Source organism: Danio aesculapii, chromosome 16 (assembly GCF_903798145.1).
Source record: "Danio aesculapii chromosome 16, fDanAes4.1, whole genome shotgun sequence".
In the NCBI taxonomy this organism is placed as follows: Eukaryota; Metazoa; Chordata; class Actinopteri; order Cypriniformes; family Danionidae; genus Danio; species Danio aesculapii.
The window spans coordinates 24,208,388-24,230,804 of record NC_079450.1 but is presented as its reverse complement, the minus strand read 5'-3'; the positions used below and the strand labels follow the sequence as shown (position 1 = coordinate 24,230,804).

The window sequence follows — 22,417 nt, the reverse complement described above, 5'->3', positions numbered from 1 at the left end:
ACAGCTCTGGCCTCTTGGTCTTGGTCTCTCTATTTTTGCCTGTGTGTGTGTGTTTGTGTGTGAAAGTAAAGTATCCACTGATTGTTCCTTATGGACTCTCTTTCAGACTCCTCAGACATGAATGAGCAGTGTATTGACGTTTGTGCTTTACCAGCTATTTACAGGATGCAGTATTACTCTAGTCCCGTAGTTCATGAGTTATATGTGTATATGTGTGTATATGTGTGTCTTCAGGCCATGTTCAGTCTGTGTATGGTGGAGAGTGAAGCAGATGAAGTAACCCTCCAGGGTGTGACTAGTGTGGGACTGAAGCACGCACTGGACTTCGCCTACACAGGCCAGGTAAATTCAGCATAGCCCACACACACACACACACACACAGCTGCATACACACCAGAACATGCAAAGCAAACAAAACTGGCTGTGCTTCAAAGTCTCTTGGTTCTGTAAAGTCTCCATTAAGAATCCACTCTCCAAATAAGAGCAGATACGTGAAACACTTGAGAATAGTAATATTTATTCTGGTGCATCACAAAATGTCCCACTTCCCACTTAGAAAGTTTTGATTATGAGTTTCAAGTTAAATTCAAGTGGTTTAGTTTGTGTTAGGAATAATGAGAATTGTAGAGGACACCAGGTTTGTTCTTGTCTAGTTTTTGAGGACATCTTGTCCTCAAAAAGGGAGTTCACCTAAAAATGAAAATGTATTACCCTGTACCCTGTAAGATGATATTTTGAAGAATGTTAGAACATCCATGTTTGACATCTATAATACTAATAATAAAATGCTATGAAAGTCAATAGTTATTGGTGTCCATCACTTAATTTTGTGATAAAAATAAAACTCTGAACAAGGAGGAGTGTAGAGCGTGAGTGAATTCTGACAGATTTTTTATTTTTAGGCCAACTATCACACACTCACACTTTCCTTCGGCTTATTCACCTGCTTTGTTGCCACTGTGGAATGAACTGCCAATTTCTCTGAACTTAAACTTGAGAACATGCGTAGGGCAGAACATGCAATCTCCACACAGAAAGGCCTCCTGGTCCAGCTGGGACTCGAAGCAGCGACCTTGTTGCTTTAATTCAACTGTGCTAACCACTTTGAAGCTTAAATGTAATGAAGAAATGTAATTCTGAATTAAATGTGCCATCAAGTTATTTAAGTGTCATTTTATACATTTTTGTTGAACATTTCTTTGACCAGAGTGGCACGGCGGCTCTGTGGTTAGCACTGTCGCCTCCTCACAGCAAGAAGGTCGATGATTCGAGTCCTGGCTGGTTCCGTTGGCAATTTTGTGTAGAGTTTGCACGTTCTCCCTGGTTCACGTGGGTTCCTCCAGTTTTCCCCCACAGTTCAAAGACATGCGCTATAGGTGAATTGAATAAACTAAACTGGCCTAAACTAGTGGATGTGTGTGAATGTTAGAGTGTATGGGTGTTTCCCAGTACTGTGCTGCAGCTGAAAGTGCATCCGCTGTGTAAAACATATGCTGGATAAGTTGGCGGTTCATTCCGCTGTGGTGTCCCCTGATGAATAAAGGAACTAAGCTGAAGGAAAATTAAATGAAGAAATGTTTAACCAGAAAAACACTCTCAGATTAAAAATCATTAGTAACGCTTACAAATAATTACAAATCATTAAGTCACTGTTCATTTGCCTAATATCTTTTTTTGATGATCAATGATCAAAAAACACCAAATTTTGTCATTTCAGTTTAGACTGAAGAATATTCCAGTCAGGTGGAGCTGCATACATATAAGCCTTCTTATTCAATTCAGTTTGAACAAAAAGAAATGAGAGAGTATAACAGTTTTGAGAACAAAGAGATTATTTCTGTAGTGTTTTCTTTTGTATTGACCTTATTCTTCACGTCCAATGGAATCTTTTTGGCTCAAGACTTCCTGTCTCATTCACTTCCATTGATATGTAGATGTTGCATGTAGAATTGATTTTTCCTTATTATATTATTCTACTTTTTATGTATAGTCATGAACACACTTGTTTGTAGAGCAAGAAGTTTGATCGTTATTCTTAGTCATTTCTCCCATAGGCAACTGAATCGAAAAATCAAAAACAAATGTAAAAATGGGAACATTTACGCATGGGAGAATAAGGTCAATAAAACAACAGAGATGTGAAGGCAACATCCACAAGATGGCCTTATAGATGATCAAATACCTATGCATTTTTCTTCTAATAGAGACTGAGGGCCAAGCTACTCTACCTAAGCAAGTTAAAATAAAAATACAGAAACATAATTCATTTTTTGCAAGGATTTCACACTGTCGATATTTGGAAATCCTGATTTTGTTTTGGGTTGCATGTTCATGTGGTCAATAACACTGATAAAACAAACACAGGTTGTATCTGCATCTCTATCAGATCTGAGATCTGACTTAATAACTGTTTGTCCCGTTGCCTTTTCTGGCTGCTCTAGGTAACCTGAAACAGGCTGTCCAACTAGCATTGCCATCACTGTGAATCTGCATAAAATGTGCTGATTTAGTTGTCAAACAAAGCATATAAATATATATTAATGTTTTGTTTCTGATTGGTGGTATTTTTCTAAACACTGATTTTAGTATTTCTGATACTATTGTAGCTTTTAATAATGCTTCAAATGTTTTGTTAGATTTATATTGGTAGCTTATATTGGTAGCTAAAGTTATTTATCTGTGTATTTGCCATCTTAATCACTTTTTCTTTAACAGGTTTTCATGTTTTATTCATTTTAATACATCAAGGTAAAATCAAATAACATAATGAAAAATATTTCTTTGATAATTAGCTAACTAATTTATTTCAGTTAAACCAACAAAGTGGTTGTTAGTGATATGGTTTTAATATAATTTAAGTTAACCCTGCTGCTAACAAAGATTTGATAAATGTCAGAGGTGGTCCGGTAAAATGTATGCTGAGATTCAAAAGTTTGGGGTCAGTAAATTTTAAAATGTATTTAATTGGATTATTTTAATATATTTTTAATCATTTTACATTTTACACAAATGACATTAAGTCATTTTTAATGATATTGTCATTGAAACGTGTAAGACATTTTAAACATTTTTGGGAAAATGTTATAATTTTTTATGTAAGTTTTTTTACTTATTAAATATAAAGTTCTTTATAAAAATGAATAATGAAGACCCTATGGTAATGAAAGGAAGAAAAGTATTGATCATTATCTTTATCTAAAAAAACTGCTATTTTTTTCTTTCTTAAAGGCATATAGTACATGCTTTAGGCTAGACTTAAGATGCAACATTCAGCTCTATGCAATATTTAATGCTCCATCTCTCTCTTCCTCTAGGAACCCTTGACCTGAAATATTTGAAGACCTCTGAGTTTGACAGAAAGATAAAGCAATGTTGTTGTGGTTTCTTCAGATAGTCTTACTCTGATCTTTTATCTGTAGATCATGCTGGAGCCAGGAGTGATACAGGATGTCCTGTCAGCTGGAAGCCACCTTCAGCTACTGGAACTGCTCAGTCTCTGTTCACACTATCTCATTCAGGTGTGTTAATATTTACCAGCTCATTCAGGTGTGTTTATGAGTTACATCTGCCTAGAAAACATTGCAAGTTTTGGTAATGGTCAGTTAATGTCCTAGATGAAAATGCAATGAATTTAGGGGGGTGAAAACTTTTGAACAGGATGAAGATTTTGTTGAAATATCCTCTTTTTTTCATTAAGTACTGCCATTAAGAAGTAGCAGAAGCATACTTGTAGGTTTTCCTGGAAAACGAGTGAAGCACATTTTGCCGTGATCTCCAAAAGTTTTCACCCCCAGCTCTTAATACATCATGAGTGAGCGTTTGAACTTCTAAATTGTCCTCACTGTGAAAAGTTGAATCTTAAAATCACACAGTGACTGCCTGAAAATGTTCAAATACACAAAAGATGCTGGATCTGCAGGGCCTAGAGGATTCCTCTTAAGCACAGCAGGCAGTTGTTCAGAACAAACAAGGCACTCATGAACTTCCACAGCATAGCAAAACAACAACAACAAAAAAAAGTAGATCATCCAGGTAACCACACACGCCCAGTATTAAAAACATTAATTTAGTAAATTCAAACTTTTGGTTATTTTAATAACATTATTTTATTGACTAAATATAAACATCTGGCTGGAAGGACATGCATTGCGTAAAACATATGTCGGAATAGTTGGCGGTTTATTCCACTGTGGCTATCCCTTATATAAGAGACTAGGTGGAAGAAAAATGAATGAATGTAAACATTTTTTATGTAATATAAGTCAGAATTATTAGCCCCCCTGTTTATTTTTCCCCCAATTTCTGTTTAAGGAAGAGAAGATTTTTTCAACACATTTCTAAACATAATAGTTTTAATAACTCATCTCTAATAACTGATTTCTTTTATCTTTGCCATGATGACAGTAAATAATATTTGACTAGTTATTTTTCAAGACACTTCTATACAGCTTAAAGTGACATTTAAAGGCTTAACTAGGTTAATTAAGTTAACTAGGCAGGTTAAGGTAATTAGTCAAGTTATTGTATAACGATGGTTTGTTCTGCAGACATTTGAAAAAAATATAGCTTAAAGGGGATAATAAATTTGACCTTAAAATGGCTTTTTTAAAAATTCTATCCAAAATAAAAACAAATAAGACTTTCTCCAGAAGAACAAATATTATCAGACATACTGTGAAAATTTCCTTGCTCTGTTAAACATCATTTAAGAAATATTTAAAATAAGAAAAAAAATCAAAGGGGGCTAATAATTCTGACTTCAACTGTATATTATTCAGAAAATGTATCTTTTGTTACAATTATTAAAATTTTTACAGATTCTGCAAACTGCCAGTATATATCAGTATGTATTTGTATAATTATATTGTATAAAACGTCATATACCAGCTGTTTAATCTGTATAAGCCATAAGCTGAAAGAATCATAGGCTTATTACTCTGTGCTACAGTATATCCCAAATCTTTTGAAGCCTTTGTGTGTGAAATCCTAATCATTATTTCCTAATTCTGAGCCTACCCTCCAGAGTACCATAAGTTTTCCCTATAAATTAGACCAGGAAATGTGAAAAACATTTGCAGAGATTCCACCTGAGCCTCTTCCTAACTCATTACCGCATTTAATAATGTGCTCTATATTTATTCTAACCTGTAGATGGCAGTCATTCTCTGTGTGAAGCATCTGTGCAGCATCCAAAAGCTAGATTTATTGTTCTTTCTCTTACTTATGCTTTTACACTCGTATGTTTTTCAGACATTGTGGACTTTGATGGGATTCAGCTCTGTTAAACTAACCTATTTACTATATAAGACAATTAAATATGTGTGTGTGTGTGTGTGGATCTAATATTGTATGCATGTTACAATGTAGAACTAGTTTGTCTTTATATATTTACCTTTATAAACACTCTCTTCTCTGATTGTGAATATGCCTGTTTTTATTATATTGTGTGTGTTTGTGTCTGTAGGAGCTGAACAGTTTTAATTACCTGGACCTGTATAGGCTGGCAGATCTCTTCCACCTGCCGGCGCTGGAGGAAGCGGTGGTGGGCTTTGTGGTGGACCACCTCTCGGAGCTGCAGAGGAGCAGACAAGAGGAGGTGCTGCTGCTTCCTTACCGGCTCCTCAGGGAAGTGCTGAAGAGCGACCGCCTCACCTCCCTCAGCGAAGAGGAAATATGGCAGGTGTGTGGGCCGCACATTCACTCACTTTAAATGCTCCAAAACATTTTGAGCTGCAAAATATCAGCTTGGGGTTTGAATATCTGAGATTTGCATTGGATTTTGTTCGGTCAGATTTTGAAAACTTTCAAATAAAGAATTGTTGTAAACAGGGTGTAAAACTTTGACACATCTACATTGATGGAGACAATTAAAACGTAACCTTTTTTTCCTGATCATTTAATGTTAAATTGAGTTTTCTAATAACTCATATCTAATAACTGATTTAATTTATCTTTGCCATGATGACAGTAAATAATATTTTACTAGATATCTTTCAAGACACTTCTATACAGCTTAAAGTGACATTTAAAGGTTTAACTAGGTTAATTAGGTTAACTATGCAAGTTAGGGTAATTAGGCAAGTTATTGTATAACAGTGGTTTGTTATGTAGACAATCCAAAAAAATAGCCTGAAGAGGCTAATAATTTTGACCTTAAAATGTTTTTTAAAAAATCAATAACTGCTTTTATTCTAGCCGAAATAAAACAAATAAGTCTTTCTCCAGAAGAAAAAATATTATTAGACATACTGTGAGAATTTCCTTGCTCTGTTGCAAACATCATTTGGGAAATATAAAAAAAACAAATTAGGGGGGCGCTAATAATTCTAATAATTAGTTTTTAATTTTTTAAGAGCCATTTTAAGGACAATATTCGATAGTCTTCAGAACAAACCATTATTATACAATAACTTACCTAATTACCGTGACCTGAGAGGTAAAATACTGAGAGGGCCTACTAATAAATAATAATGAAATCATTACTATTAAATAGAATGTTGTTATTATTATTTTTATTAATGATAATAGTACATTTATAAAACTAATATTTATTGCTTAGTTTTCTTTTAACGTTATTGAGCTTATTCTTCGCATATGAGTGGGTGCAGCCATTTGAATCTTTTGGTCTAATTTTTAAACATTGTAAACAGCTCTCTACATTGCTTGATGTTGCAAATTGATATTTTCTTATTATAGTACTCTGCTTTGTCTCTATAGTAATGGACACATTTGTTTGTAGAGCTAGTAGTTTGACCGTTTTCTGACTTTTATTATTCCTAGTCATTTCTCCCATAGGCGACTGAATCGGAAGCTCTAAAACAATCGCATAAACAAGCGCACTTCTGCGTTTTCGAATAAGGTTAATACCGTAGAGCAGATGTGCCCAAGCCTGTTCCTGGAGATCTACCTTCCTGCAGAGTTTAGCTGCAACCTTCAAACACACTTAATTAATTACCAAGTGCTCTTTCTGATCATACTTAGTTGGTTTAGTTGTGTTTGATTAGGGTTGGAGCTGAATTCTGCGGGAAGGTAGATCTCCAGGAACAGGCTTGAGCACCCCTGCCATTAGGCATGGGATTATAATCGTTTTCAAGGTATACTGCGGTTTGGAAAAGTCAAGGTTTTAAAACCACCAAAATCTTTTGCTATACCGCTCCTATGGTGTGTGTGTATATATATATACGTTTTTTTACGTTTTGTTTTAAGTTTTTTAGGACAACAGTATCTCTAGCAGAAAATATATCCTAAGATGCCATTTTAAATTGTAAAGAAATCTGTGTTTTTGAAACATGAAGACAGCAGAAGTCAATGATTTATTTGAATTATTTAGCCTGACATGTTTACTTTTCCAAAATAAGTTTGACAAAATAAAATATATTGTGTTCAGAGGGGAACCCAGACATTTTACCCAGACATTTAAAAAGAGCAGATTTTAGAGCAGTAATCACAATACTGTGAAACCGGGATGTTTTTGTCCAAGGTTATCATACCGTGAGAATCTTATATCGGCCCATGCCTACCTGTCAAAGAGCTTTTATTTGTATGCAAAATCACAGGAAACCTCTTTTGAAATGTTTCTTTTTTTGTTGACAACATATTTTTAAATTATTATCATTTCAAACTTTGGAAGGTATTTGGCAGATTTAATTTTAAGTCCACCTTATGGACCCTTTTCACAAGACTGTTATGACGTGTTTAGTGGTCATCATAATCCTAAATCTTTGAAAGTTTTTAATATTTAGATTATTTAAAAATGTATGAACATTGATATGTATTTATGAATGTATTATATCATCTTTGAGTCAAATTACAAAAACTAATTACAGGTTGCGTGAGGTGTTTGTAATGGAGTATCTATGGGGCTGAGAGTAAATTTGACGTTATTCTCTCTTCTGTCTGCCTTTATCAGTCTCACACATTTTTTTTTCTTTTTCTGAACGTCTTGATAACAACATTGGGGAGTTTTTCTTTTATTATTTCAGCAAATAGGGCTGTAAAAAATGATTTGTTGTACTCTCCCATTTACTGCGCTCTAAGTTTACCCAACCATGACACCTTCTGCTGCTGAGAAACCCGGAAATGTGAAAAGAATCTAAAAGTGAATCAAACTCAAACAGCACATCAGATTACATAAATATACATTTAAAATATGTCTACATAATTTGATAATTGTTCTAAACTCTATAGCTTTCTCAGAAATTAGTAAAAAAAAAGTTATTGGGCAACTGGCAAGTAACATTATACTCACGTATACTCACCAATGTTGATTTGAGTTCTCATTTGGTGATTGGCGAATTGTAAATTTTACAGGGTGTCTTAAAAAATATTAAAAGTTGATAAATCAGTGTAGAGAAATTTAAGGTCCTTAAAAATTAATTAATGTATTAAAAAGTTTTAAATGCTATTTTGCAAGGTATTAAATTTTACAGCATTTTTAATTTTGCAATGTATGGTCAAATGCAAAAGTTTGCCTGAATTAAATCTGCGAATATCAGGATGCTGTGCAGTTTATGAAATCAATACAAACCTGCTTCTTTGTTTACTGCAGTAACCAAGGCAACACCATTATTTCTGCAGTTCTATAGGTGCCAACCTGCTGAATTAGCTAGATTTAATATTGTTTTCAGTATATGAATAATGCTTTAGTTTTGAATTAGTTTCATACATTAATATTTTGTAAATATACTGTAAGTTAAAATCTCGCCAGTGTTTCCGGTTGAAAGTGGTTTTAAGGTCTTAAAATCTATGGAAAGTGTCTTAAAAAGTATTGAATTTCCCTCTCTGATTCCTGTATATACTCTGTTGTAGGCTGAAGCATAATTTCTAGCTCACTAGTTTTAACAGACGGTTGATGGTCATCCACTAAAGCTTGAATATTGATTCATAATGCATTGTGTGATTTCATAAACTTGTGGAGCTCATTCAGCTCAAGTGTTTAAACATATATTTAAACATATTTAAACATTTAATTCAAACCATTATGCATATAATAGATATCAATATATAGCATTATGCATGCATACAACATATCCCAGATTTTCTACTTAACGAGACAAGAACATCTCAGAGTTTTCAACTCCATGACATTCTCCATCACGGCTTCCAAACACAAAGTGTCATTAAGTAATTCCGAACACTTAAGGTCATATTCACAAACACAAACTCCGCCTGCTTAATTTACGATGTAAAAGAGAGAAAAAAGGTGCATGGCCAGTGTTAGTGTGTGTGTGTGTGTGTGTGTGTGTGTGTGTGCGTGTGTGTGTGTATGTATGTATATACACTCGGGCGGAGGCTGTAGTTGGAGTGGGGGGGTGGTTTGGGGCTGTGGTGTGACTATTCATTTGCACCAATCAGGCGTTCCCCTCGCCCCCCGCCTCCCCCCACCCAGCCTCTCTCTGATTAGGCCCACCGCGGCTCCATCAGCGCCTCAATCCCCCAGCTGTCACTCCGGCCGCCCTACTGATTGAAAACAATCAGGCCTCTGATGGCACAATTACCCTGACCCTTTAACCAGTCGCTGCTGCCATAATCAGGCCCTGATTAGGCTGCTTTGGGCCTCCTTCACTTTGCAGAGAAGGTTAATTTGGGCATCAGACGGAAGCGTGATGGGCACAGGGGCTGGTGCTGCCGTCCGCCGGTCCGAACGTGCACCCGCCAATACTACCCTCCATACAGTTTGGCTGTCAATCATCGTCATGCAGAGTTCTCCGAGTCTCACGCTCTGGAAATCACATTTTCTTCCTCTTTGTTTTTTTTTTTGTTCTTTTTTTTTCTCTTCTCTCGCACTCACTCTCTGTCTGTCTTTCTCCGTGCAGAAGTGGGTGGGGGAGTTCATTTATTTTCTGCCCCGAGGAAGTTCTCTGATCCAGTGTGACCTTCACAGTCAACAGACGCTGCCTCGCTCACACCTCTCTCTCTCTCGCTCTCTCTCTCTCTCTCTCTCTCGTTTTCCACTCTCGCTCATTCTCTGTATTCTTCTCTTTTACTGGCTGTGAAAAGGAGAACGAGGGTTGAAAAAAAAACCTGCTAAAATTCAGAGAAAGAAAATGAACCTCAGTAGAGCGTTACATGATTAATGATGCCAAAAAAGGAATGGAAGGTCTCGCTGATACATCTATGCACGTATGAGTTAAATTTGTAATTATTTAGGAATGCATATTAATATAGATGATAATAAATTATATAGTATTCAGCATATATAAGTACACCCCTCACAAATCTATCTTGTAAATTCATATTTTTAATAGGAAGCTATACAATATCATATTTGTGCATATACATTAGATTAGTCAGTACTGAAGCCAAATCTAGAGCGTATCTAACAAAATAACTTACGATAACAAATTATGTTAAGGAAAAAAATTAAATGTAAAAAAATTTTAAAAAGAGGAAAAATCAAGAGAAGCGAAAACATTGAAAAAATTAGTTGAATTTTTGTAGGTTGTCATTACTTTAGCAATATTTTGCTTGAATTTATTTGTATTATCTTTCAATTTCTGTTTGGTGACTAAAATGTTATTTTATTATTATTTTTATGTATCTGTTTAATAAATCTGTTTTGTTTAAATGCACCAAAATACATTGCCTATAGTCACTGAGAAATGGATACAAATATTCATTTCAAAATAGGGTGTGCTCAATTATGCTGAGCACTGTACAAATTTTTTTCCTTTATAGCAATTGGTACATAAAAAATGTCTATACTGTTTTATTTATTTATATATTTTATAGAATATTTTATACAATTTCATATAGCGGCCTTTTAACTCCATTACCTCAAATAAATATAGGCTTAGAGGATATTTCAATATAAGTAAAGATTTATAATAATCACTTTACATTCAATATACAGATCTCTAAAAATGAGCACCTGAGAACTAAAACATATCCGGGTAACCTGCTTGTGTGAATAGTGGCAGAGGGGGGATCATTTGGGAAACCTGTCTGGCAGCAGACATTATCTCTGTTATTCAGTGCTCCTAATGATGCATGAAAAACACACCGTACCTTTAACTTCATGTTTCTCCTAGCTGTACTTTCCTGTCCCGTAAATCGTTTTGTGCCAGTACAATGGAATCTAACCATTTACGTCATACAATTTACAATCTTTAAATGATAAAATACTCCAGGAAAAACTATATTACAAGCATTTAAATTTGCCATTTGTGTGTCGGAGACAGCTGGAGAACGTCTAGAGGTGGTGGCCCATGATCTCAGGATGCTATAATAAGTTCTCTGTCTCAGGGCTGATTGTGTTAAAAGCCACTTTGTTTCCACAAGAGTGGCATCGCTTATCTCCAGCCATCTCCGCCATACTCGCATGCCTCTGCAGCTAAACAGTCTAGATTGCTCTCAAGTTCAATTAACTCCCCTTTGTCTAACTCCCTTGGCTGCGCCAGAGTGGGTATGTGTGCATGCTTTACACACACCCCTCATGACTGTGTATGTGTGTTTGCTCCCCCTATCCCCCTCCCACCCAAATCTCATCTGCAGCTGTCTTCTCATCACTGTATAGAGACACAATATCTTAAGCATTAGCATGCAATGATACAAAATGTTGGCCCTGCGTAGACAGACAGTATTGTGTGGATGGTGTGAGCTGCAGCCTGTAATATGAGCGGTGTGATCTCCTGATCCCGAATCAGTGCTGAATACTGATGAGCCCCTCTGCCCCTCTGTAGTTGCTGGTGCGTTGGTTGGAGCACGACTGCAGATACCAGTACATGGAGGAACTGCTGCAACACGTGCGTTACGGCTTGATGGAGGTCCCCGCCCTGCACCGTGTGGCCAACAGTCATTCCTTCCTCAACTCCAGCAGCACTGTCGCCGACCTGGTGGAAGAGGCGCTGGACTACCACCGCTCTGTATTTGCACAGCCTTTACGTCAGACGGCCCGCACCACACCACGCTTCCAGTCATTAACACTTTATATTGTTGGTGGACGGAAACGAGAGGTCAGCCGTGTACGGGAGCTGCGGTTCTTCAATCCTGCTGCGCAGGAGCACATGCGTGTTACTGGTGGTTCCAATTGGAGCGAACTAGCACCCATGCCTGCTGGACGAAGTCACCATTGTGTGGCGGTCATGGGCAGTTTTTTGTTTGTGGCAGGCGGGGAGGTGGAACACGCCACCGGTAGGACATGCGCGGTGAGGACGGCATGCAGGTATGATCCGAGGGTAAACCGATGGACTGATATTGCACCCATGAAGGCGTGCAGGGAGCACTTTGTGCTGGGAGCCCTGGGACAGTATCTATATGCCGTCGGGGGCAGGAATGAACTGAGGCAGGTTCTGCCCAGTGTGGAGCGGTACTGCCCCAAGAGGAACAAGTGGACCTATGTGCAACCATTTGACCGCTCGCTGTCCTGTCATGCAGGTTGTGTGGCGGATGGGCTGCTCTGGGTCTCAGGTACTAATACAGTTCCTCACATTTACCACAGTATCATAAATATATTAGGGATACCAATGCATATACAGTTGAAGTCAGAATTATAATCCCCCTGTATATAATTTTCCCAATTTTCCCAAACGGAAAGAAGATTTTTACTAAACATAATAGTTTTCATTCATTCATTCATAGTCTTTTCGGCTTAGTCCCTTTATTAATCAGGGGCCACCACAGCGGAATGAACCGCCAGCTTATCCAGCATATGTTTTACGCAGCAGATGCCATTCCAGCTGCAACCCATACACTCTCATTTACACACATACACTACGGCCAATTTAGTTTCCCCTATTCTCCTATAGCATATATCTTTAGACTATGGGGGAAACCGGAGCACCTGGAGGAAACCCACAGCAAGAAGGTCTCTGGTCCTGGCTGGGTCAGTTGGCCTTTCTGTGTGTAGTGTGAATGTTCTCCCCGTGTTCGAGTGGGTTTCCTCCGGGTGCTCCGGTTTCCCCCACAGTCCAAAGACATGTGCTAAAGGTGACTTAGAGGAACTAAATTGGCTCTAGTGTATGAGTGTGTGTGTGTGAATGCGAGAATGCGAGAGGTGTTTCCCAGTACTGGGTTGCAGCTGGAAGGGCATCTGCTGTGTAAAACATGTGCTGGAATAGTTGGCGGTTCATTCCGCTGTTGTGACCACTGATAAATAAGCCGAAAGAAAATGAATGAATGATGATTAAATATACAGAGCAGAGACTATTCAGTGAGTTGAGTTGAAAGAATGTATTGGTTCAATGTAAAAAGAAATCTCAACAAACTTGTTTGTTGATGGCTTAGGCCACCCCAAAATTAAGGTTGATATTAATTATGTTTTTCCAAACCTCTGAGAACTTTGTTCGTGTTTGGAACACAAATTAAGTTAAAAATACGAAAAAAATCCTCAGAACAAGACCATATGCCTTTAGTGGTGGTTTAATCACAATGTTGTCAATCGATGAGAATATTGTGTGCACATAACACAAAAATAAGGTCTTTCTCAACATTTTTTATCCTGAATGTTAGTTTAGGTTGCAAATGCTTTTTGGTATAATGAGATGCTTTTTGATTCTGAATAAGAGGGAATCATTTGCTGTCTATGGAGGACCAGAGAGCTCTTTGGTTTAATCTAAAATATTTTAATTTCTTTGTTCAGAAGATGAAAAAAGGTCTCAGGGGTTTAGAATGACATGAGGATGAGTAATTAATAACATCATTTTCATTTTTGGCTGAACTAACCATTTAATTGGCTTTTTTAGAATTGAATTTGATTTGAATTTATATGATTATGAACTTAATCTCATCAATTTGAACACATTTTTCAATGATTTAGATGGTTTATTTGCAATATAGACTAAATTTTAACACGGCAGAGATCAAGATAAGTTTAGTTCTCTATACTAGATTTACAGTACTACACTAAGCTGAACTGTTAGTGTAATGAGAGAAAATGTTTAGTTGGTAAAGCAATAAAACAATTTTTTCAATCTAGATCTCAGAGCTCTATAAAATAAATATTAAATATAAATACTAAATATATTGGGTTGATTAATTTTAATAACTTTTAATGAACCGAAAAAAAAAACATTGTGAAAATACAAGTTTAAAGTTGAACCTCAGTAATGACAAAAAAAAAAAACGGCACAAAAAAACTTGAGCGGAATATCCCTAATATATATATATAAATATATATATATATACCTCTTTTCCACCATACTGTAGCTGGATTTTACTGCCTGCTCATTTCAGCACTTATATATCAACAGTGATGTAATGCTGTTGTTTACCTAACTATAATCAGTCTATAAACAAATATTGCGCCTCCTGGTGTTTCGTCAGGCAATTTGGCACTTCTGTTCTGCTGTTCACAGCACCGGGAGCGATTCTAGCACCAGCGGCTCACATAACCTGCTGTTTCTCTCATGTTTTTCAAGAGAAATGGAAACCGTTTATTCACTTGTTTGATGGCTCCCTCTCTTACACATTTTTACATACTTAGACAAAAAGAGCAACATAGTGCAGTGTTAATACAGTGGTCAGTAAGACTGGCATAGACCTTATCAGCAGGTTGAACCGATCTTCCTGTCCTGGAATGTTTTCAGCTGTGAAAATGCATGAAAGAGTTCAGGACACAGGGCAGAAACCTGCAATGGAACTGTTGCTTGTGGAAAGGGGCTATAAGACTTTCTGAGTTCTAAGCTCAAGATTTAAAAGCAATGCTTGCATGAGTTTAACATATACCGATGACTCCTTTTGCTGCAGGTGGTGTCACTAACACAGCTCAGTACCAGAACCGACTGATGGTGTATGACCCAGGACAGGTATTATATTATTATGTATTTTTAATTATTACATATGTCCACAATGTGGTTTACACAAACACACACACATTGATATCACAACTACTTTCAATAAAGATTGCAATAAGAAATATTTCTTGAGCACCAAATCAACACACTGCAAAAAAAAAAAGCTCAGTTTCCTAGAGTTTTTGTCTTGTTTTTAGTACAAAAATTTTGAAATTCTTAAATCAAGAAGCATTTTTTGACAAGTAAAATTATTATCTTGTTTTCAGAAATAATATGCCAAAATTAGGTGAGTTTTTCCTTAAAAGAAGCAAACTCATTTGCGAATGGGATCAGCTAAATAATCTTGTTTTTTTATTTAAAATAAGAACATTTTGCTTACCCCAGTGTCTGATTATTTTGTTTGTTTTAAGGTAAAAATCATTTAATTTTGATGTATTATTTCTGTAAACAAGACTTTATCTTTTGCTTGTTCAGAAAATTCTTCTTGATCAAGCGGCAACATCCCGTTCTCCCTCGTGAATCTAATACGGAAGTAACTGAAACCGCAATTCATCGAAATCCCACTAGGCCTGGCTCCATAATAGAGCACATTTCTATTGACCCCAATGTTAAAATTGCCAAATTTACAGCAAAAAAAATGGTGTTTACAGCCTGGTACAAAAAAGTTTTTAGTGTATATAGCTAATATTACTCTTCATGCCAACAGTGAGGGGGGTGAGTTTTTTATAACTCATCCGTTTCACTTTTATTAAGTTGTATTAAGTCTACATAATTAGGGGTGTGATCATTTGAGTGGTCATTATATATATTATTATATATATATATTATTATGTTTTTGTATTATTTTGATGTGGCTTTACACAGTCAAATGCCTTTTGAAATTATTTCCTACAATAATTAGATAGTACAGCATGCCCTTTGCACTTAATTGTGCCTCCAAACCATTCAAGAGGCCTCCATTTCCCAGGTGAGTGAAATTATAAACTTATATACCATACTTATAAATGTATTTGTTTTATTTAAGATAATATACCATTTATAATTTTCCTTAGACCTGTAATGCACTCCAGAATCTGACAGATTGATTATCTATATGCTACAGAACAGTCATCTGAAACGTTGTCATACAGTGTTATGCCTGGATTTCATAAATAGCCTTGCGTTTACTAACCCGCTAGGCTATATTTAAAGTATTTGGAAGTAATTTGCATTTTCCTCTGGTAGAAAAACATCATAAGAACAATGCTTAGTGGCTCAATCTATTACAACAGTGTTTTTAAAAGACTAAACACTTCATTAATATAGTTTACAACCAAGCACATGCGGTCAGAACACAAACGAGTTGCAGGTAATTGCAAGTATTAAGCGTTTCTGCCGAAGAAAAGCCCGTCTAAGCAAAACGCTCACGCTCCACCTCTTTGCCCTTTTTTGGTAACCCCTGGTCGTTGCAATGACGCGTGAACAAAATGGCGAATGTTGGCCATGCCTACTTGTAGCTTCATTTGTGCCCTTCAGAAACCTATGGGTGACGTCACAGATACTACGTCCATATCTTTTACAGTCTATGTTCTTGATATAAGACATTTTAGATATTTGAACTAGAAATGACCACAACTTAAAATAAAAGCATTTTTGCAGTGATTATATGAAAGATTTCTAAAAAGCAAAACAATACTGATAAATGTAATGCCTGCAAAAAAATCAGTGTAGCCAACCCAGTGTAGTTATTTTAAATGGTAATCATTTTTAGAATATTACTATTTGATCAATTAAATTAATAGAGCTTTGGTGAGCATACGAAAATTCCTGAACAAATTTTACAGTAATGGTTGCTGGTTGGTAACTAATGGTTAATAGACCTTGGTGTAGACTCCATATTTGATTTAGTTTTTTTCTCTTTTTTAAATAAAAACAAGGCTGTGCGTAACAGATGTACAGTCTGTTGTTTGGGTTGTACTATCCAGAGGTCTTGTATCATGTCTAAATTTCACAGCATATGTTTCGAGTTGTCACTCGGAATTATTTCGGAAAGACATATTTCCGGTTTAGTCAGCTAAATGATCGACAGCAAAGTTAAAAACATTATGACCTTTTAAAGGGCTCGTGCATCTGTTTGCGGACATTAAATATGGCATCTAGCCTGATTAAGGTCAGTGGTGTTGCATACATCTTTAACATACAAATTGTATTTAATATTTAATAGAACTGTTCATTTACATTGTTTAAAAACACACAAAAGAGACTTCAGAATCTTATGCATAAACCATGTCATTTATTAATTTTGGATTTAAAAAGACTAGAGAGTAAGAATCGTTGAACTTCTGTGGTCAGTGCAACTGTGTATTTTTCAAAGAGACAGATATAAAGAAAGAAGACGGGAGGCAAGAACAGGAGGCAGAATCTCATTGGTATTCAAAGTGGCTTTGCATTCACCTGCCAGGAACAGCAACCCCCCACCCACACTACCCTCAACAGATGGTCGCCAAACACACACGTGTATATTCACACTCTCACTCACCACTTCTCGTGCAATCTTTGCCTATACACACACACAAATCTCTCACAAATAAATGCATACACACGCAAAAGAAATAAGTGTTGAATATTCGACTTTTTTATTTGAATGTATTTGGTAGTATAGTTTTTATTTTATTCATTAAATTTTTTATGATTAAAAGTGTTTGTTCTTTCATAGAATCAGTGGTTGGTCCGTAGTCCCATGTTGCAGAGGAGGGTGTACCATGTGATGGCGGCAGTAAAAAGGCAGCTGTATGTGCTTGGTGGGAACGATCTGGACTATAACAATGACCGAATTCTGGTCAGACACATCGACTCTTATGACATAGACATGGACCAGTGGACGCGCTGTACCTTCAGTCTCCTCACAGGTCAACACACACACACACACACACACGCATATTCTGACCATGTAATAGATACAATTATTGACGTTTTCTTGCACTACACTTTTACCTTAGGATTTTTTTAGACAACTTATATGCTATAATTGCTACTGGTGAGATTATTTCAGGTAGTTAATATGGTATTTACAGATTTAAAAATTATGGAATTTACATGGTATTTCAGAGTAGGGCTGCACGATATTGGAAAAATTTGACATTGCGATATTTTTTTCTTTCCTATATATATATATATATATATTTAGTGAGAAACAGCATAATATATTGAGATAATTTTACCAGATGACTTGAATAACTTTTTTTGCAAAGACTTTAGATTGATTGGGATGATTTTATAGGCCAGTGTAGTATTTTTATGTCATTTATTATATACATATAATAAACAAAATAGTCATAATTAAACACAATGAAGCTAATATTCAAGTGAAATAAACAGTGATTTATGGTTTCCTGGGGAGAGTCTAACAGTATTCAGTTGCAGAAATTTAATAAACAAATGTAAATAAACAATGCCTAGTCTTCATCATACAAATTGTTCAATAAAATTGATCTTTATTAAATTTCTTTATGCTCTATTAAAATGCTTTAAACTCTCTTAAAATGCTTACATCGTCACAGGCCTTAAAAACACAAGCACATGATTAACTTTCACTCTATTGTGTTAAAATTCTGCAAAGTATCCACAAATCTCATATGTTTTGATCTGTGGTTCCTGGTCATCTATAATTCCAACTCAACATTGCATATCTTGCTGAAAAACAATTGCGATATCGGTGTTCAAACGATATTGTGTAACCATATTCAGAGTAGCACATTGTATACAATGCTTGCCATTTGTACCAAATGGTTACGTATTTGCAGTACAGTGTTAATATCTTCTGTTCTTGACAAAAAATTGCCTATTTTTACTATTTTATTAACATTTTTCTGATATCAGTGCCTAAATTAAATTTTGATTGCATTATTATTTTAATTTTTTTTGTTATTTATTTTGATGACACTTGCTTAAAATAATTATTATAATTATTATAAATAAATAATAATTATGAAATTGTCCAATGAAGCCTTTTAAAAGATATCTGGTTCGTATCAATTCTTCAAGCCATAGTTCACTGTTCAGTGAATTTGTATTATCAGAATGTCCTAATATAATAAGCTCTGGGTCAGGGTCTACAGTTAGGTCCATAAATATTTGGACATCGACACAATTCTAACATTTTTGGCTCTATACACCAACACAATCGATTTGAAATGAAGTCTGTCAGCTTTAATTTGAGGGTATTTATAATCAAATACGGTGAACGGTGTAGGAATTACAACAGTTTCATATGTGCCTCCCACTTGTTAAGGGTCCAAAAGTAATTGGACAGTTGGCTTCTAAGCTGTTCCATGGCCAGGTGTGTGTTATTTCCCCGTTATTCCAATTACAATGTGCAGATAAAAGGTCCAGAGTTCATTTCAAGTGTGCTATTTGTATTTGGAATCTCTTACTGTCAACACTCAAGATGAGATCCATAGAGCTGTCATTAACAGTCAAGCAAGCCATCATTAGGCTGAAAAAACAAAACAAACCCATCAGAGAGATAGGCCAAAACAGTTTGGAACATTCCAATTGAACTGATTCTCTTGTATTTGTTGATGATGTGACTGCTGACAAAAGCAGCAAGACTCATTGAACGGTGCTTCACAGTGCAGATGAAGAATGACCCAAAGCATATTGCAAAAGCAACCAAAGAGTTTTTAAAGGGAAAGAAGTGGAATGTTATGCAATGGCCAAGTCAATCATCTGAACTGAATCCAATTGAGCATGGATTTCACTTGCTGAAGAAAAACTGAAAGGAAAATGCCCCAAGAACAAGTAGGAACTGAAGACAGTTGCTGTAGAGGCCTGGCAGAGCATCACAGGGATGAAACCCAGCGTCTGGTGATGTCTATGCGTTCCAGACTTCAGGCTGTAATTGACTGCAAAGCATTTGCAACCAAGTATTAAAAAGTGAAAGTTTGATTTATGATTATTATTCTGTCCAATTACTTTTGGACCCTTAAAAAGTGGGAGGCACATATGCAAACTGTTGTAATTCCTATAGCATTCACCTGATTTGTATGTAAATACCCTCAAGTTAAAGCTGACAGTCTGCAGGTGTGTCAAATGTGACTGTATGTGTAGATCACGAATATCTGAAAGCACTTAAAAAAACCTCATTCCAAAATCCTTGTATTTTATTTCAGAATACAAAACTATGAGCTAAATTGGCTTCTTTAGATTTGCACTTATCACAAATAGGAAACTTATTGGGGAGTCTATATAGTAGTCTATATAGGACCCTGAACTGGATGAGGCATAATCTAGTGTTGATTGATTGTTTATCAATATCCTCTATTTTGCCAAATCTTGTCCGAAATTTCGTTTTTCGATCTCTCGTTCCCATTCTTCTCTGATCAACTTTGTAGTGGGGGCAGTAGCTGCAAATAACCTTTTATTAAATAGAGTTAATTGACATGTGTGTCCCCTGAACTGTGTGAGACAATCATCAGCGATTGAGGGCAGGACCTCCTCTAGGGAAACATTATGTGTACGCAGGTAATTCCTTATTTGTAAAAATATGAAAAATATGTTTTTGGGAGGTTATATTTCTGTTGTAATTGAATAAAGGTACATAAACCCTATCCAGATAGAGGTCCTTATTTTACTGCTTTTTTAAGTAAATAAAAATAAATAAATAAAGCAAAAACATTGATGAAAATAATTAGTTTTAGACTCAAACACTTGTTTTTTTGAAAGAACAACCATTTTACACAAATTGAACTCCACTAAAAGAATTGCAAGTGTGAATAGACCGTGGTCATTTGTAAGAGTAGTGTTCCTTACATTTTCCTTTATAGGTCAAAATGAGGCAGGAGTGTCCGTCCATGATGACAGAATCTATGTGGTTGGTGGCTATTCGATCTGGACGAATGAACCCCTTGCCTGCATTCAGGTGAGCAGGCTTGAATGGCGCATATCTTTAAATGACATGATGGATAATTAGCGTTGAGATGCTATCATTTGTCTGTTTGACAGGTGCTAGACGTGAGCACCAAGGGTAAAGAGGAGGTTTTTTACGGGCCGACGCTCCCATTCGCTTCCAATGGCGTGGCGACGTGTTTCTTGCCTGCGCCGTACTTCACCTGCCCCAACCTACAGACCCTACAAGTGCCACACCACCGGATAGGAGCTCTCTAACATCTCCACTCATAACTCATCAAGGACAAACACACTAAAAACTAGTGGAATTATGTGAGGGCCTATTGTACTCCCACAAATGGTGATGGATGGATAAAGTGGAGTCATTGTTGATCATACACTGATCATGCAGAGCTAGTATGAAGTGTTCTGATGGTTGTGGAAACCTTCAAAAGAAGTTCAAGAGTTGTTTATTGTCAAGCTTCACTGGCGTTTTATGCGTTTTCGAGCTGGATGTGCTGTGCAGATGCACTATGCTAATTCAGTTTAAGCGTTTAAGCCACTTTATGGCTCAGTCCAAAATTGTACACTTGATATGAACCTGCTGTCCGTCATGTTCACAAGACTGGACGTTCAAAAGGTTGTTTATAACTTGCACTGGACTTTTACTCAATAAACCGTTATTTAATAATAAATCATCAAAATGTTAGAGCAGCATTGTGAACAGGCAGCACGCCAATGGCCTGTACTCATAGATATTTTAAGAGTCAATCATCTCTCCTTTCTGACCTTAATGTTCTTCAGCTTTATCATGTTGGTCTCAGTGTGTTTCATTTCTCAACCTGTGACAAACTGTACTTTCTATCAAAACTCAGGATGAAGACCGTGCAGTTGTTTACTGAATGTGTATGACCATAAATGCATACTTGGCATCTTCACAATCTGCGTCAACAGCAGGCATCTTGACTGTTCTTCATCCAGACACTGCTCATTCCATGAGAAAACATGTAAGGGCACTCCTTTTTTACTCAAAGTCTCTAATAAATAAAACGTTTATGCAGTATTGCTGTAATGACTGACATGTTTGAGTTCTTAAATCAGTGATTTATTGCAGGGGCTCCCAAACTTTTCAGCCCGCAACCCCCAAAATAAAAATGTCAAGACCCCGATTTTTCAAGGTGGTTATACTGTAAATATACAAACATTGCACACACAACTATAGGCATAAATAAACATGAGCAGATTGACAACACAAAAATGCAACAGTCTAATAACTGTATAATTTTTATAGTCATGTATTAGTTTATTTTTCATATAAAAAAATTAAGGCTGATGGCTGATTTTTATTTGTATGTTGTTGTTTCTTTAATGTAACTACTAACTATTCTCTGTGGGTTATGAATAAAATATGGTCATTCTAATAGTTTAATAAAATTTATTTGAGTTTTGGAAATCACCAAGCGACCCCTCGTCATTGTGCCACGACCCCCAAAGGTTTCCCGAGGCCCACTTTGGGAACCACTGATCTAAATTTCCAGAAGACAAGAGCCATATTTTTTAAATGGTTAAATACTAATAATATAATAAATAGTTACAATGACAATTGCATTATCTCTTGTAGAATGAAAATTGACCAGAACCTCTCAGTGATACCCATGAATGAAACATTATTTATAGCTGTATTGTTCAAACTGATTCACAATTCTTCTAAATATTTTCAAGTGATTTCAAATGAATTTTATCCGGTAATCACAAACTACTGGAAAAGAAGTTGGGTGGAAATCCTGTAAATAAGTTTGTAAACAATAATCAGTGGTTCT

At 36.1% G+C, this 22,417-nt stretch overlaps 1 protein-coding gene across 3 annotated transcripts in view; it reads left to right on the top strand.

Annotated features, from left to right (window-relative positions):
• The window catches only part of klhl32 (kelch-like family member 32), a 34,568-nt gene extending 12,908 nt beyond the window's left edge, over positions 1-21,660 (top strand). For 2 of the 3 annotated variants that reach the window (XM_056475943.1, XM_056475942.1), the window contains exons 5-12: positions 235-342; positions 3,420-3,518; positions 5,465-5,680; positions 11,682-12,408; positions 14,686-14,744; positions 17,428-17,620; positions 20,537-20,631; positions 20,715-21,660. In XM_056475943.1, the coding sequence (XP_056331918.1) occupies positions 235-342; positions 3,420-3,518; positions 5,465-5,680; positions 11,682-12,408; positions 14,686-14,744; positions 17,428-17,620; positions 20,537-20,631; positions 20,715-20,876 (1,659 nt within the window). In that variant the 3' untranslated portion in view covers positions 20,877-21,660. Of the gene's footprint in view, positions 1-234; positions 343-3,419; positions 3,519-5,464; positions 5,681-11,681; positions 12,409-14,685; positions 14,745-17,427; positions 17,621-20,536; positions 20,632-20,714 lie in introns of those variants that run through there. The other variant, XM_056475944.1, reaches the window with a different exon arrangement.
• The last annotated feature ends 757 nt before the right edge of the window (positions 21,661-22,417 follow it).